Here is a 13,613-nt window from a genome sequence, read left to right as displayed (position 1 = left end):
GTAGTAACAACGGGCGAAGAGACACTGTAGCTCGAGCGGCAGACGACAAACCTCACGGGGGTTCAGCACTGCAAGTGCTCATTTTTACATTGCAAGGAGCTGTTTGCTTTGTGGCAACCCAGCAGCGACTAATGAGCCAATATTTGAACAGTTTTGTCCAGATAATTATGTCCAGAGCTTCACGGAGAAGACCACGCGATGCAGGTGTGGGGTTTGCTTTTGTTTTCTGAATACTGTGCAAAAAGTATTCATCTGTCCAAGTTCTAAAATATAAAAAGTGCACAAAATGCAGTTACATAAAAATTGAGCTAAAAACAAAACTGTAGTTGCCCTGATAGCTTTCAAAAATTTCTTTCTTTATCACAGCCATGCCTGAATGGACTATACCGTTAATGGGTTTCTTCTTGTTATAGTGGGAATGTGAAGCTCAGGAGAAGTCCTGTGCAGGCTCTGTTGCCTTTCAGTACATTGCCCTGATTTCCGTCTTGATGATTTGATCTAACAGAATCTCCACCAACCTCCCCTCATCCCCACCCCCCTCTCTCGCCACCATCACCCTCCCCTACCTGGTAGAAGGCTCGCAGGTGTCGATTTAAAATAGAAAAATTCTGGACTCTCAGCATGTGGTCATCTCTCTCGCTGTTGTACAGCCGCTCCACCTTGGGGTTTGGATCTCTGGGTGGATACACACAAAAAAAACCACACACACAATTACACACAGTGGTTTACACACTGCAGCTTGATCAAACAGCCCAGCAACATTTCTCTCCAGATGAGAAATTCTTATGCAACAGTGCATTTAAGCAGAGTGAATAAAATTTTAATGAGGTCTGAGAAGCAGGCAGTGAGAATCCACATGCAATTATTTGTTGAAATAATGTGGCTTAGGTCGGGCCAAATTAATCAGCCATTGAGCAAATCCTGCCTAAGATCTTGTCTTGCCAGTTAATAGACAAAAGGTTTTCTCCTGCTGAAACTTGAACACGAAGATAAGGGAATCAGTGGAGATGGCTTATAGGATGGCATGATTATAATTTGCTAGAAATTTCAGAACATTGTGCTTTAACACAAACACGCACTGCAAAACAACGTGAGGTTATGAAACCGAGTGTGATAAATGTTACATCACTTTTCATGCAAAAGAAAAAGAACAATACCAAGTGTTAGCACCTCTCTGATGCTGTGCTGTGGCACACCATAAAGCATAAGGGAAAATGTTTACCAGTTAGCATGATAGGGTTCTTAAATTACCATCAAACACAAAGTGAGGGTTGGTATTTTGGGAGATATCTGCGCATAAATCAAAGAAAAACTACAAAGTGGACGCGAAAAGTGATGGTGCCGCATTAAATATCACAAAATTAAGACTCACTCGAGTTTCTGTCCCTTGAGTCATGCTGTCAGTTAAACTAAGCTGAAGTATTTTAGTGCACAACATTAAACTGAGGGAATTATCTGCCTTTATTTAATAGCTGTATGGATGTAAAAGGGCTGGATGCAAATTCCACACTGCCAATACGTCCCAGTGGTCACTCAAAACACTGCGACAAAAAAAATAATCTACAGCCCTTTAATTATTCTCCTGTTGCCCTATTATATATTAATATAGTGTCCTCCTATTACTCTTTCTATTATTAATGTGACTGTTTATTTGTTTACGTGACATCATTCCAACGTACGAACTGTGCGGCCACGACCCAGAAGGAAACCAGGACATTAAAAAAGCTTCTGTGGTTCATGAACAGTGCAAGAACCATTATAGAAGCAGACAAGACTTCCACGCATACAGATAAAGGTGTTGTTGATTTTTTCCAGTTGTCAGTAATGCTACTGCAACAAACATCCATCCATCCAAACAGGAATTTTCTCCATATTTTAAAAAGAGAGGTGTAAAATTATTGTCAGGACACAGCTGCTCACAAGGTCACTTTGCACCCTTTTATTATCCCACACACTGTCCATCACCTTAACTCACTTCACTTAAGTTACATAAGCATCTCAATCACCAGGCCACCAGGGTGCCCAATTTCAGTGCTTTTTAATGGCTTTCACTCAAAAAGCAAAAAAAAAAAGCTGCCATGGAGTTTAAGCAAAGAATGGGTTGTGTGTACATTTCAGCGTTTGAGATTGCCAATAAAAGCCACAGGCACTTTTTTTGCAACTAATTGCAAGGTTGAACGGTTTATATTTTCCATTTACAAATGAGAACATATGCTTTTATTATTTTACATTTATATTATTACATTTAAAAGCAGACTGACTGGGTAAAGTTTGCAAAAGTTTATCAAGTTATCTTTTCCCCCCTCTCTAATAGTCACGTTTATTGCAGTGTCCACGGCCAGGAAGTGGTGAAAGTGAGAAAATGTTGATGAATCTTACATGACCCTCATGACCTCGTTGAGGAAAATCCCATTGGTCAGCCTCAGGTAGCGGTCTCGGGCGCTCTGCGAAACAGAGTTCACTTCCATGTACTGGCTGTAGTGAGGTGCACCGTCCTCACTCTCTACCATATTCTCAAACAGCAGCACCTATGAGAGACAGATAGAGATGATCTTGTGTGGCGACCAAAGACAAGGAAGAAACGGCACAGGAGCAGAAAATAGACACAGAGATGGGCTAAGGGAAAATGTTCACACAGGAAGTCACTTGAGTCTGTGCACCTGTCCGAACAGGTGGGATCTGTGCGCTCACACTGGGAAGCACTTCACAGCGACAGCCAGCCAAGCAGGACTGCAGCCAAGGTTTCTCTCTCGCGCGCTTCTAAGACGACTTGTGCCAATGCAAACTGCAATATAATGAGTTTTATTCCCACCTGCACCTTCTAAAAACTGCACAGTAGGTAAACAAAGTAACGAGCCAGAGTTGGTCTCAGCTGATGAGGTGATACAGAGGAGACTGAGATGCGGAGGATAACAACTGGGTTGGGTGGCAGGGGATCCCTTCAGGGTAAAAAATCTCATGTCAGTGAAAAAATGACCTGCTGAAGTGCCCTCAAGAAAAAAAACAAACCTCTTCCAAGTCCTGTTGAACCTCACATCTGACCAGCCCCCTCTTTGGAAAGGGGAAACAACAGCCAATGAGAACATCCCTATAAGACTTAGTGATCACATTATCCAAGCAGAGATCATTAACCAGAAGGGGGAGACTCGACTTGCCATGTGGAAAACCCAGCTGGGAATTCAGTGTGTTACAGCTGTAGTTGGTTTTTAGAGAAAGCATACTCTATGTCTATTTTGAAATCAGAAGCAGCCCAAGGACACGGAAGTGTCAAAGCTGGGAGAGAAAAAGTTGGTTATTAAGAGGCGAGGGAAGCTGCCAAAAGGAGAAGTGTTTGCTTTTCTGTACACAACAGAAAAAAAAGGCAGGGTCGAGGCTGTTTGTGTTATTTATTCAAGTTTTATATGTAATCTGACGAACGGAACTGGAAAACAGACTGGTCTAAAAGATTTCACAAGCTTTCTGACTTGAAATTATACAGACTTTACTACAGAGTTGGTCACCGGCTAAGTCGGATTTTGTCATTTTTTCCACACCGTTTTCCACCCTCCTGTTTTATTCTCACCTCTGCGCCTCTATAAATGATGACCTTTTCTCTAACTCAAAGTGATAAATGATAAATGACGTACCCATTGCGCCAACGCACTTTCCATGAATTCCTCTATTATCTCCTTAATGTTGGACTCCATTGTTGTGGCACGAGGGCTGTGAAACACTACAGAAGACAGCTAATTAAAGAATATCACCAACGCGGTGTATGTAATGAATCAGAGACAGAGAATCCATCTTGCGTCAAGTGAAGTAGTTTGACATTTGTGCGGCCCTTCCTCCCCTCCCTCTACCTCGTTTGCTGTCTCTTCCTCTCTGACTGCGTGTGTCAGTTAGTTTCATTGCAAAACCACACCGGAATTTTTCAAAACGCACATGTTGAGGGGTTGTTGTTTTTTTAAACACAAACTCAAAACTTCACACAACACACACAAACACGGAAATATTTTTCTTGAGTGCAAAAAAGGGACATTGTAACTTCGCAGAGGTGAAATATTATGCCTATTTCCTCCTCTGTGTATTTATGTGCACATTTACCTTAAATGTGTGTTTTTACGCCATTATTTGCCTCAGTATCGCCTTGTTTTGACCTTAGACATGACATGTTGATCTAGTGTGTGTTAAAAATGAGAAGGCTTCCATTTGAAGTTGTCAGAGGTTTAGTGTCTCTAACGTTCACCATGCGTTCAGCTGCGCTCCAAGCACTGTGCAATAGTGACCTCTGGTGCTTCAAAAGGAAAGTTCATGCTTTCACATATTATTAATTACATCAACAAAGGGGAAGTGAGCTTCCTTACTTTGAGCTAGCTGCTGTGTATAATGCATTGCAGTATTTTCCGTTCTATAGCTGGCTAAACCTGCGGTATAAGGCTTCATCTTTCAAGACTTGGCGGAGTGCAAGTAAATGGACAGGGGCGTTCCTAGGATTTCTTTAGGTGGGTTGATCGAACGCAGAGCAGGGTGGGACCACAGGAAATATTTTTAAGCAGAAAATGAAACCATTAGTGCAGAAAACACGTGGCACAACTTTCAGGTCCATGTCCAGCCCTGTGTTCTACTTATTATGTGATTTATTACATGAAAAGTGCTGCACAAGAATTTACATAGCTTTTTTCTTTCTTTCTTTTTACTGGATATTTGTTTTGCAAAATGGAAAAACAGTAACTTAACTAAAAGTTAAGTAAAAACGTCCCTATTAGAAATTATATGCTGTATACTGTATAATGTTCTCCTTATGTCTACTCTTCAGAGTCATGTAAATACTAGATATAAATGTTTGTTTCTTAAATGCTGCAGCTCGATGTGATTTTAATTACTTGTGTATTGCTGATCAATAACAGTAGCATGCTCAATAATCCAGGTAAGAAAATCGCAGAAAGCTCATTCTGTTCATCTGGACGTTGCCTTTTCAGGAGGAGAAACATTTCGTCAGTCATTCTAGTGAGTTCTGATCTTTCCTTATAAGGCTGGGGAAGGCAGGCAGCTGAGACTTAAATAGAGCAGAAGCAGAAAGTTTCACAACATAGAAAATACATAGAAATACTACTTCTGTAAAGTACTTGAGTAAATGTACTAAGTTACATTCCCATTGATCCTATCCATGCATCTCATCTGATGGTGGTGGGCGTTGTAGGACTTATAATACTCTAGTGCTTTTTCAGTTCTTTATTTATAAAGTGTCTGATAAAATGATGGTGGTTGACTTTTTTTGTTTGTTTCTTTATGTTTTATCATTATTCCCTGAAGTGGCTGTTACATTTTCGATCTCAAGCTGTATTTGTCAACGACACAAGATTTAGCCTGCTATAAAGAAGAGTGATGATTTGTTGTTCTTATTGTGCAATGCTTTATCAAAGCGTGACATGGAGAGTGGATGTGCATAATAGTAGATTCTTTCTGGGTTTTGCACACAGGCTTCAAAAAAAGATACCAACGGAAAGATATCATTGAGAAGCTGTCAAAAGGAAGCTGTTAGAAGATGTATGTGATCTGAAGATATGTGCGAATCATTATTATCATAGTTTCTGTACAGTCTCACCCTTAATGGTCCGCACAAGGCTTCTTCTTTATGTAATTAGGGAAATTTTATAAGGCCTGATGAGCAAAAGGCAAATTTTAGAAAATTCTTTCCATGTATTTTAATAATGTATTAATTTTATGATCCAATTTGAGGTTTTATGACACACTTTCTTTGAAGGTCAGAGCTGAGAAATGGACTGTAACGCTTCCTTTGTTAATCTCTGCTACACTTTTTTTTTTTTTTTTTTGAAAAAGAAAACATTTCTTTTTCTGCAGCCACTAAATGGATGCTTATATATTTGGAATCAAATAAGACATTCATGGAAAATAGTCTTTGATACAGTTTTATTTAGGAAGATTGAGCACACATTGGATATACCTGCAGCTTGGACAGATCACCATAATTGTATATATAAATATGTTTTGCCACAAAAAGGATTTATAGACTGTTAGTCTTTGTAAAATAGTTTCCAACATGTTGCATCAGTGTGCTGCTTATGCCAGAGTGTGTTCCCGTGTGCTGTCAGGGTGTGCTGACACTGCTTGTGCAGCAGTTCTCGGATTAACTGTGCCAGGATTATCAGATTGTTTCAGAGCTGCCAGAACAGACACGATGACAGCTTCATATAGGGCACCGCACACACATATGCACGCAAACACGCACACTTAATCCAACTCTCCTTGCTGGACTCAGATAACCCATTGTCATATTCAAACGTGCCTCTGTTTTAGGACATGTACAAAAGGAAGCCGACACTACAAAGCAGTTAAAAACTTCTACTTTTAATATATAATTCATGTGCATTGCCAGTTTAACAGGTTCCTAAGCATTTCATTGCAGATTAGTACAAACTACAGCCGTGGGAGTAATGTTACAGTGCACATGGGATGAACTTGTGAATCTGAGCCAAAAAATTGTTAAATATGTTTTCGTGTTTAAGCAAAACCTGTTTAAACTGACTTTTCTAGACACAACAAGATGTACTACACATCTCCTGAACAGATTCGTAGATGGTGACAGATGCATGATGTCCTGCACAGAGGAGATGTTTCTTTGGTGTCTGTGCAGGGCTTGATAAGATTCCCTGTGTGTTGCCCTGTTTTGGCCATGTGCGAGGGAGCTGCAGCTGCTGCTTTTGGTGGTACATAAATCAAGCCTAATGTGTCAAAACCCAAATGGTGCCCTACTTGCCACCACCCAACTCACACAACCAAAACAAAAAAAAACAAGCACTGACACATCCTCCTCCCTTCCATCTCTTCCCCCTGAGCTTGTGTTTTTAAAAACATTTCTCCCTTTAGCTGGCAGGGGAGGGAGTAGGGGAGGCTGCCTTCTCCGTGGTGTTATCAGCTGGCTTCTCTGCGTCTTCAGCCCCGGGGGATCCTTCGGCGGCCGAGGGGTCAACCTGTGCAAACTTCAAGATGTCGAGGACATTCGCTTTAACATCCTCAAAGGTCTCCTTCACACCCTTCTCCAGGAGATAACCCACACTTTCACCCTCGGGGTCCTCTAGAGCTGTGGCTCCCTCCACAGCCGTCTGCAAGTACCTCAGGCTCACCAGCACTGACATCTGCAGAGAAAGAAGCAATAAAGATACTGTGAAATCAGGGTGTAAAATCTGTGCTCGCAGACAGCTTTTATCACAAAACGAGATGGTCAAAAGGTTTCGTGAGCTCACAAAAAAAATGAATAGAGGCATCAACTTTAATAAATCACGTAATTTTAAAGCTGTGGGTGATCACACTCTGAAGGGCTTTTATTCTGTACAGCTGAAGCTTGTGTGGATGTATTCTGACAGCTTGTACTGTGTTATATATGTAAGAGATAGTCATACACATTTTTTCTGATTTTGAATTCACTGTGGAAGTATTATCAGAATTATTACTTTTTTTTTTCTTTAGGATTGTAACCATAAACATGATTTCACTCAAAATATTTACACTTATTTTGGAGCGATGATGTTCATAAACCACATTGGGAGGGAATTATTATCTCAGAAGGCGTGTTGTGTTTATATTTTCTTTTTTTAAAACTGGAGAAATCATGAGGGTTTTTTTTTTATTACTTCCAACCTTCATAATCGGTTTTGCAATCTGAAGCTTCTTCAAAATCAAATCACTATAAAAGTTCAATTAAATCTCTATCTGATCATTTTCATATAGTCTCTTAGACATATTTTGTCCAGTTTGTTTCCCAAAAGTGTGAGATCCAGTTTTGACTGAAAATTTGCTGCAGTCTTCAGGACAACAATGTAGCGGTGATGCAGGAGTACAAAATATTTTTAGTATTATCTCATGCTCCCTCTATCTTTTTTTTTTGTCTGCTGTTCAGATTCAGAACAGGTTTTGTTAAAGTAATGTCTTAATACCTTGGGATGACAAAGTGGACTAGAAAAACCACGCCACTGGTCTGTTGCAGTTTAGACTGTGTGATTGGCTGGTTGGAGCATATAACAGTGCTGTGTTGAACATATGAAAAAGCTTCCTGTTACAGGCTTAGTTTGGCTATTTAAACATGTGCTGTCAATGCTGGCATTTTGCAAAGGAATGAAAGTGCATGTTTGATTAAAAGTTGGAAATCAATGTAAACCAGTGAGCTTTTTCTTTCTGTCGGTTGTCATGGCAGTGTGTGCGTCACTAGACAGTCATCATTTAAAATTCTGTTTTTTGCTTCTTCTTCCTTCTTTGTGTGTCTGTGTGTGTGCGTGTACAGAATAATTTCAGCGCTCCTTTCTGAACTCAAAGAAGAATTCTAGCATGACAATAATAACATAAAACAGCTGTTTGGGTTTTCTTTTTATTATTCACCTGTATTAGGATGACTGACAGCACGCCAGGGCCAGTTGAATTCATCATCTCCATGTAGTAGTCGGTCAGAGCCTGCCTACAGCCACGGCTGTACAGGTTGAGCTCTTCTGCTTGGTAGTCGTAGCTGTAGTGAGCCCTGTTATCTGTCAGGTGGTACTGCAGGCAGGGGCGTGGGGAGGCCGGGTTACAGCAGCTGAAAGGAACACCATCCAGCAGGAAACGGCCATCCACGTTACTCCTGATACGACTGTAAACAGATGAAGGAGAGAAAGCGTGAAAACCACGAAGAGTGACAGATTAAAAAACAGAGTCTAGTGAGACAAGAGGAAGAGAAGTGAGGAGATAAAGTCATCTTAAAACCAGTTAAAGGCCGACTTTTAGTTCAGAGCAGCCCCTCTATACAAGTGTCATCATGTCACAACCTCTCTGTTTGTTCATTCCTTTTCACTTCCCTATCTTTGACCAACCTTTCTCTGCTTGCTGTACCACCAACCTTTTCATCGATGCCTATCATTCGCTTCAAAAGTAAAGGCCAGATCTATTTTTAATATAGTCTTCCTCTACCCTTAATATCATTTCTCTCCCTCTCTTTCTCTCTCTGACATATTGTTTGACCTTTCTGGATGTGAAATCTGCTTATCTCTAACTCATGTAGACCTCTATTTTCTTTGCTTCTCTTCGCTGTATACCCCTCATCAGTCCACCTTTTTCTCTTTCTTTCTGTGGATCATCATTCACTCACTCCTTGACGTCCTTGGAGGTGAAGTCCAGATATCTATTGCTGACCCACTGAACCTCAAACCAGTCCTTGAAGTTGTTGTTTCCACAGCAGCGGAACTCCATCTGCAGACGATCAATGGTCTCCTTTTGAAAACAGCGGCCGGGCACGTCTGTGTCCTTGTAGAAGCGGATCCCATTCCTCAGTCCCACCTGACATTGAAGAGAGAAAAGTGTAGGAAGGAGAAGGTGTTATCTTTAAAAGTTGTTGGAGTTTCAGAGCAGTTTGAGCTGGTTTTAAAAATAATGTTTGATTGTTGGTCAAATTGCTCTCCCATTTTGGCTTTGTCTACAGCAACTTATAGGGAAGCAGGCGTTTCCTAATGTTTTGCTTGACACTGGAAGTAAACTACTTATACCCTCCTTTTAACCCTGGAGAACCCATGGGGTCAGAGCCAACGCCATTGGTTTTCTAGGGAAACCATGGGGTCAAATTTGACCCCATGGCTTCTCCAGGGTTAATCTTTAACCAGCCCAGTGAACCCACCTTCAGGGACTCTTCCAGGCGTCCCTGCAGGGCATAGCTGAGCACCACCACAGCAAGAAGGAGACAACAGAGTAACATGGCTACAGCAAACCAGGCCATCAGGAGCAACTTCCAACGGGGGAAGCGGCTCGCATCCAGGGAGTCCTGACACACACGAGTGGCAACCCAGTTGGTGCCAATGGAGACCAGGCCCACCATCATCAGGATGTTGGGTACCACGTGGATCTCTGTGTTGTCCATCACCTCAAGAAAAGAAGAGCAAAGTCAAAGATAATAGTTGGCACAACACTGGCAGTCAGCTGCAGGTCTCTTTGTCATTTCCTCCACTCAATTTAGAAGGCAATAATCCTCTGTTCAATTATCCTTATCTAGTCTAAAATGACCTTGGCAGCCAAAAGATTCAATTAGCTGCAAAGTCTACATGGAAATATGATGATAAATTTAATCCATTGCTCGTGTTACTGCAGAAGTCAATTATGGACTGAGTTTATTATTGGCTGAGTTTGCACAAGCCTGCCAGCCACAAAGCACCTTTGCCCAATTGTTGTTTTAAAATTACCATTAAAAAATACCTTACATTTACAGTCCGGTGGCGCCACCGTCTAACGTGATCCTGTAAAATCTGTCCAGCCAGCTGGGCTTAAGAACAAATAATCTCTCTAAATGAAATTGCAAAGAAATATTTTAAGCTCCATGTGGAATATTCAGTTTTCCCACTGAGTGCAGTAGAGGGCAAAACAGAGTACACAAATGAGGTATTTGTCTACAGATGATAAAGGAGGATTATGCTCTAATGAATCATTTGTTAGAGCCTTAGCTTCCTGATTCCATTTCATTGGTCAGAGAGCAAATATGTCTTCTGGTTTTTCCCAGCCATTCACCACCACCTTGGGAAAAATGATTACCTAAGATTAGCTAAGAGCACTTCTCACTTTAGATCAATAAATATGTGAAGGCCTCCTTTCATAACAGCTTTCCTGTGAATATCAGTTCACTAAGTCTGTCTAATTGATCACTGATCCATTAAGACAAATGGCTACAGTGCTTAAACAAAATGCACAATCCACACGCACACAAACAAACACACACACACACACACACACACACATGATTTTCATGGGAAAAGTGCTGACATTACAAAGACGTTCTTCAGCAAACTGCACCTACATGACTTAACATGCATGAATGTGCATGTTTACACTTGCGTGCGGTGTGTTTGTATTTGTCGATTAAACGCTGAAGCTAAGTTAAAAAAAAAAAAAAGAGTGACACAGCAGGCTCAGTAAACAACACCTAGCAAAGGCAGATGCCTGAGCATACAATCCTATATTTGTTCAACCTTTAATACATTCATGCACTAGACGTCAGCTCCACCTGGCCTTCTAGCTTGCATTGCTTCATGTGTGTGTTTGCATTCATGCAAGCATCGCTTTCTGTACCTCGGCCCTACGAAGCAGCTCTGTCTTAAGGTAAACACCAAGACAAAAGATGAAGGCCCCACTCATCACTGCCAGCCAGGACATCAGCCACAGGCCCTGGGCCAGACGAACTCGCCTCTGCTGGGTGAACGTAATTTTCAGCAGCATGGCTCACTATTATGCACAGGCCACCACAGAGAAAAGAGAAAAAAGAAAGAGAGGGGGAGCTGGATGGAGCAGAGCAAGTCTATTCTGGTCAAAACTGATGCTATCCAGAGGTGGCCAGCTGCATTTATCGAGACAAACCCATGGAGCTCAAAAGACGGTGGACTCAGTGTTGTTAGTGGTCAGTGGTCAGTCCAGGCCTGGTCGTTTGATTAGTTATTAGTGCGTTGAGCTCATCTAAGTTGTTCCAGGTGGAGGGGATAAGCAGGTATATCCCTGAGATGGTAGAGGACAAAGTCAACCTTAGAAGATAATCCAAAAACTTTCACTGGGTTGACAGTGTTCAAAAAGTTGTTTTTTCTTAAATAATCCAAATCCGTGCAGATGAGAAATGTGAGAAAAGTGGTTATTATTAAAGTATGGTGGAAAAATGATAATCCTTTTCACAAATATTACAGATGTTTCCCTCAAGCAAGTGGTCACAACGCCGCAGTCCCCCCTCCAAGCTGAAATCAGTGATTTCTTCCCCTTGATGCGATGTTGTCTTTTGATGGCGCCCCTCCGGGTCTGTGCATATGCGGCGCCCCCCTAAACCGCGGTACCCATAGTTGGAGGACACAGACAACTGGCCAAAGTCGAGAGTTTGGAACCGTAATCCTCACAGTAGAGTCCCTGGGATCCTATTAGAGCCCAGGAACCAATGGGAAAGCAGGCCAGTGTCTGATCAGCAAACTTATCTGATGGACTCATAGTATGGGAGGGTCTATTGAACTATTATGACAGGTGAATTTACCTGAAGCCCATCAACACAGGCTTGTAGGTCTGAGGAAATAAACACAGGAAATATGTATTACTGTTTACCTAAGAGCAAGAATATGGTGGGGTCCAGCAGTATGGAACAAAATCCAATTTACTTACTGTCAGCATCACTCAGAGTTTTCACTCTATTACTGAGCCAAGATATTTTATGCAGTTAGAGAAGAAAAAATCGAAGACATTTGGAATAGGCCCACACATATGAGGTTATACTTGAAATACAACTGGAACAAATGGTATAGTTTATCTTTTACAATGCTCTCAGTTTATGCACTAAAACCATTATTCTCATAAGTAACTGTAACCTTAAATTTTCATGCATTTCCATTTAAACTGTTTGTGTGAAGTTAAGAAACCTGCAGCCATTAATGATTTTACATTACAGTGACAAAGCAACCCACAGTATAGTGTTATTTTTAAATAACACTATACCGTGGGTTGCACTAAAATGCATGTAATGATCAGACGCAAGGCCGATTAGATATCTATTGATTAATGGACTGACTGAAATAAAGAGAATAGGGTTCCCAAAAGGATCCTCTATTCTTTTTTGAGGTAGGTTAGGTTAGCTGCTTCATGTGCAGTGAAAGTGAGACCAGAGTTATGTTTGCAGGGGATTATGAATATAGTGCAATAGGGAGGGAGGTGGGACTGGATCAATAGGATTAAACTGCTATTATAAGTATTTATGACAGCCTGAATCAGAGCTATAGTTAGGCTGAGGCTGGTGTCACGTTATCAGCTCTTAAAGCACAAATAATTTTCTACAGCCCAATCAATATTAACGTTTGCAGCTATATTTCTGAATAGTGAGACAGATTGAAAGCCATTTAAAACTTACAAGCAAACCTGTTTAGCTTTCTAGCAACAGAGATTTTAATGTAGCTCAGATATATCAGCAGCATACATGTAGCACTTTTCTTCAGTTCAATTCAATTCAATTCAATTCAATTCAATTCAGTTCAGTTCAGTTCAGTTCAGTTCAGTTCAATTCAGTTTTATTTATACAGCACCAAATCACAACAACAGTTGCCTCAAGGTGCTTTACATTGTAAGGTATCCCTACAATAATACATACAGAAAAAACAAAACAAAATCATATGACCCCCTATGAGTAAGCACTTTGGCGACAGTGGGAAGGAAAAACTCCCTTTTAACAGGAAGAAAGCTCCGGCAGAACCAGGCTCAGGGAGGGGCGGGGCCATCTGCTGCGACCAGTTGGGGTGAGAGAAGGAAGACAGGATAAAGACATGCTGTGGAAGAGAGGCACAGATTAAAAGCAAGTATGATTCAATGCAGAGAGATCTATTAACACATGAAGAAGAAATACTAAATGCATCATGGGAACCCACCAGACGCCTACACCTATTGCAGCATAACTAAGGGAGGATCCAGTCCTAACTATAGGCTTTAGCAAAGAGGAAAGTTTTAAGCTTAATCTTAAAAGTAGAGACGGTGTTCATCTCCTGAATCCAAACAGGAAGCTGGTTCCACAGAAGAGGGGCCTGAAAGCTGAAGGCTCTGCCTCCCATTCTACTTTTAAATACTCTAGGAACAACAAGTAGGCCTGCAGTGTG

The 13,613-nt window shown here is 41.2% G+C and overlaps 2 protein-coding genes across 2 annotated transcripts in view; both read right to left on the bottom strand.

Moving 5' to 3' along the window:
• ccdc88b (coiled-coil and HOOK domain protein 88B) overlaps nucleotides 1-3,825 on the bottom strand; it is a 64,015-nt gene extending 60,190 nt beyond the window's left edge. Inside the window, exons 1-3 of the mRNA XM_087829719.1 lie at nucleotides 3,627-3,825; nucleotides 2,380-2,528; nucleotides 567-675 (exon numbers count right to left, since the gene is read on the bottom strand). Of these exons, the coding sequence (XP_087685845.1) occupies nucleotides 567-675; nucleotides 2,380-2,528; nucleotides 3,627-3,686 (318 nt within the window). The 5' untranslated portion in view covers nucleotides 3,687-3,825. The remainder of the gene's footprint in view (nucleotides 1-566; nucleotides 676-2,379; nucleotides 2,529-3,626) is intronic.
• Nucleotides 3,826-5,896: 2,071 nt separating this feature from the next.
• Nucleotides 5,897-11,854, bottom strand: rom1b (retinal outer segment membrane protein 1b). Its single transcript, XM_006781318.2, has 5 exons — nucleotides 11,077-11,854; nucleotides 9,638-9,880; nucleotides 9,116-9,303; nucleotides 8,374-8,620; nucleotides 5,897-7,136 (listed from the first exon to the last, which is right to left on the bottom strand). The coding sequence occupies exons 1-5, from the start codon at nucleotides 11,221-11,223 to the stop codon at nucleotides 6,864-6,866; spliced, it is 1,098 nt and encodes a 365-aa protein (XP_006781381.1). The 5' UTR covers nucleotides 11,224-11,854; the 3' UTR covers nucleotides 5,897-6,863.
• Nucleotides 11,855-13,613: the final 1,759 nt, after the last annotated feature.

The sequence above is a fragment of the Neolamprologus brichardi genome, chromosome 2 (assembly GCF_056152115.1).
Source record: "Neolamprologus brichardi isolate AB-2024 chromosome 2, ASM5615211v1, whole genome shotgun sequence".
In the NCBI taxonomy this organism is placed as follows: Eukaryota; Metazoa; Chordata; class Actinopteri; order Cichliformes; family Cichlidae; genus Neolamprologus; species Neolamprologus brichardi.
Note: the sequence above shows the minus strand (reverse complement) of the source record. Positions and strands in the feature narration are given on the sequence as shown.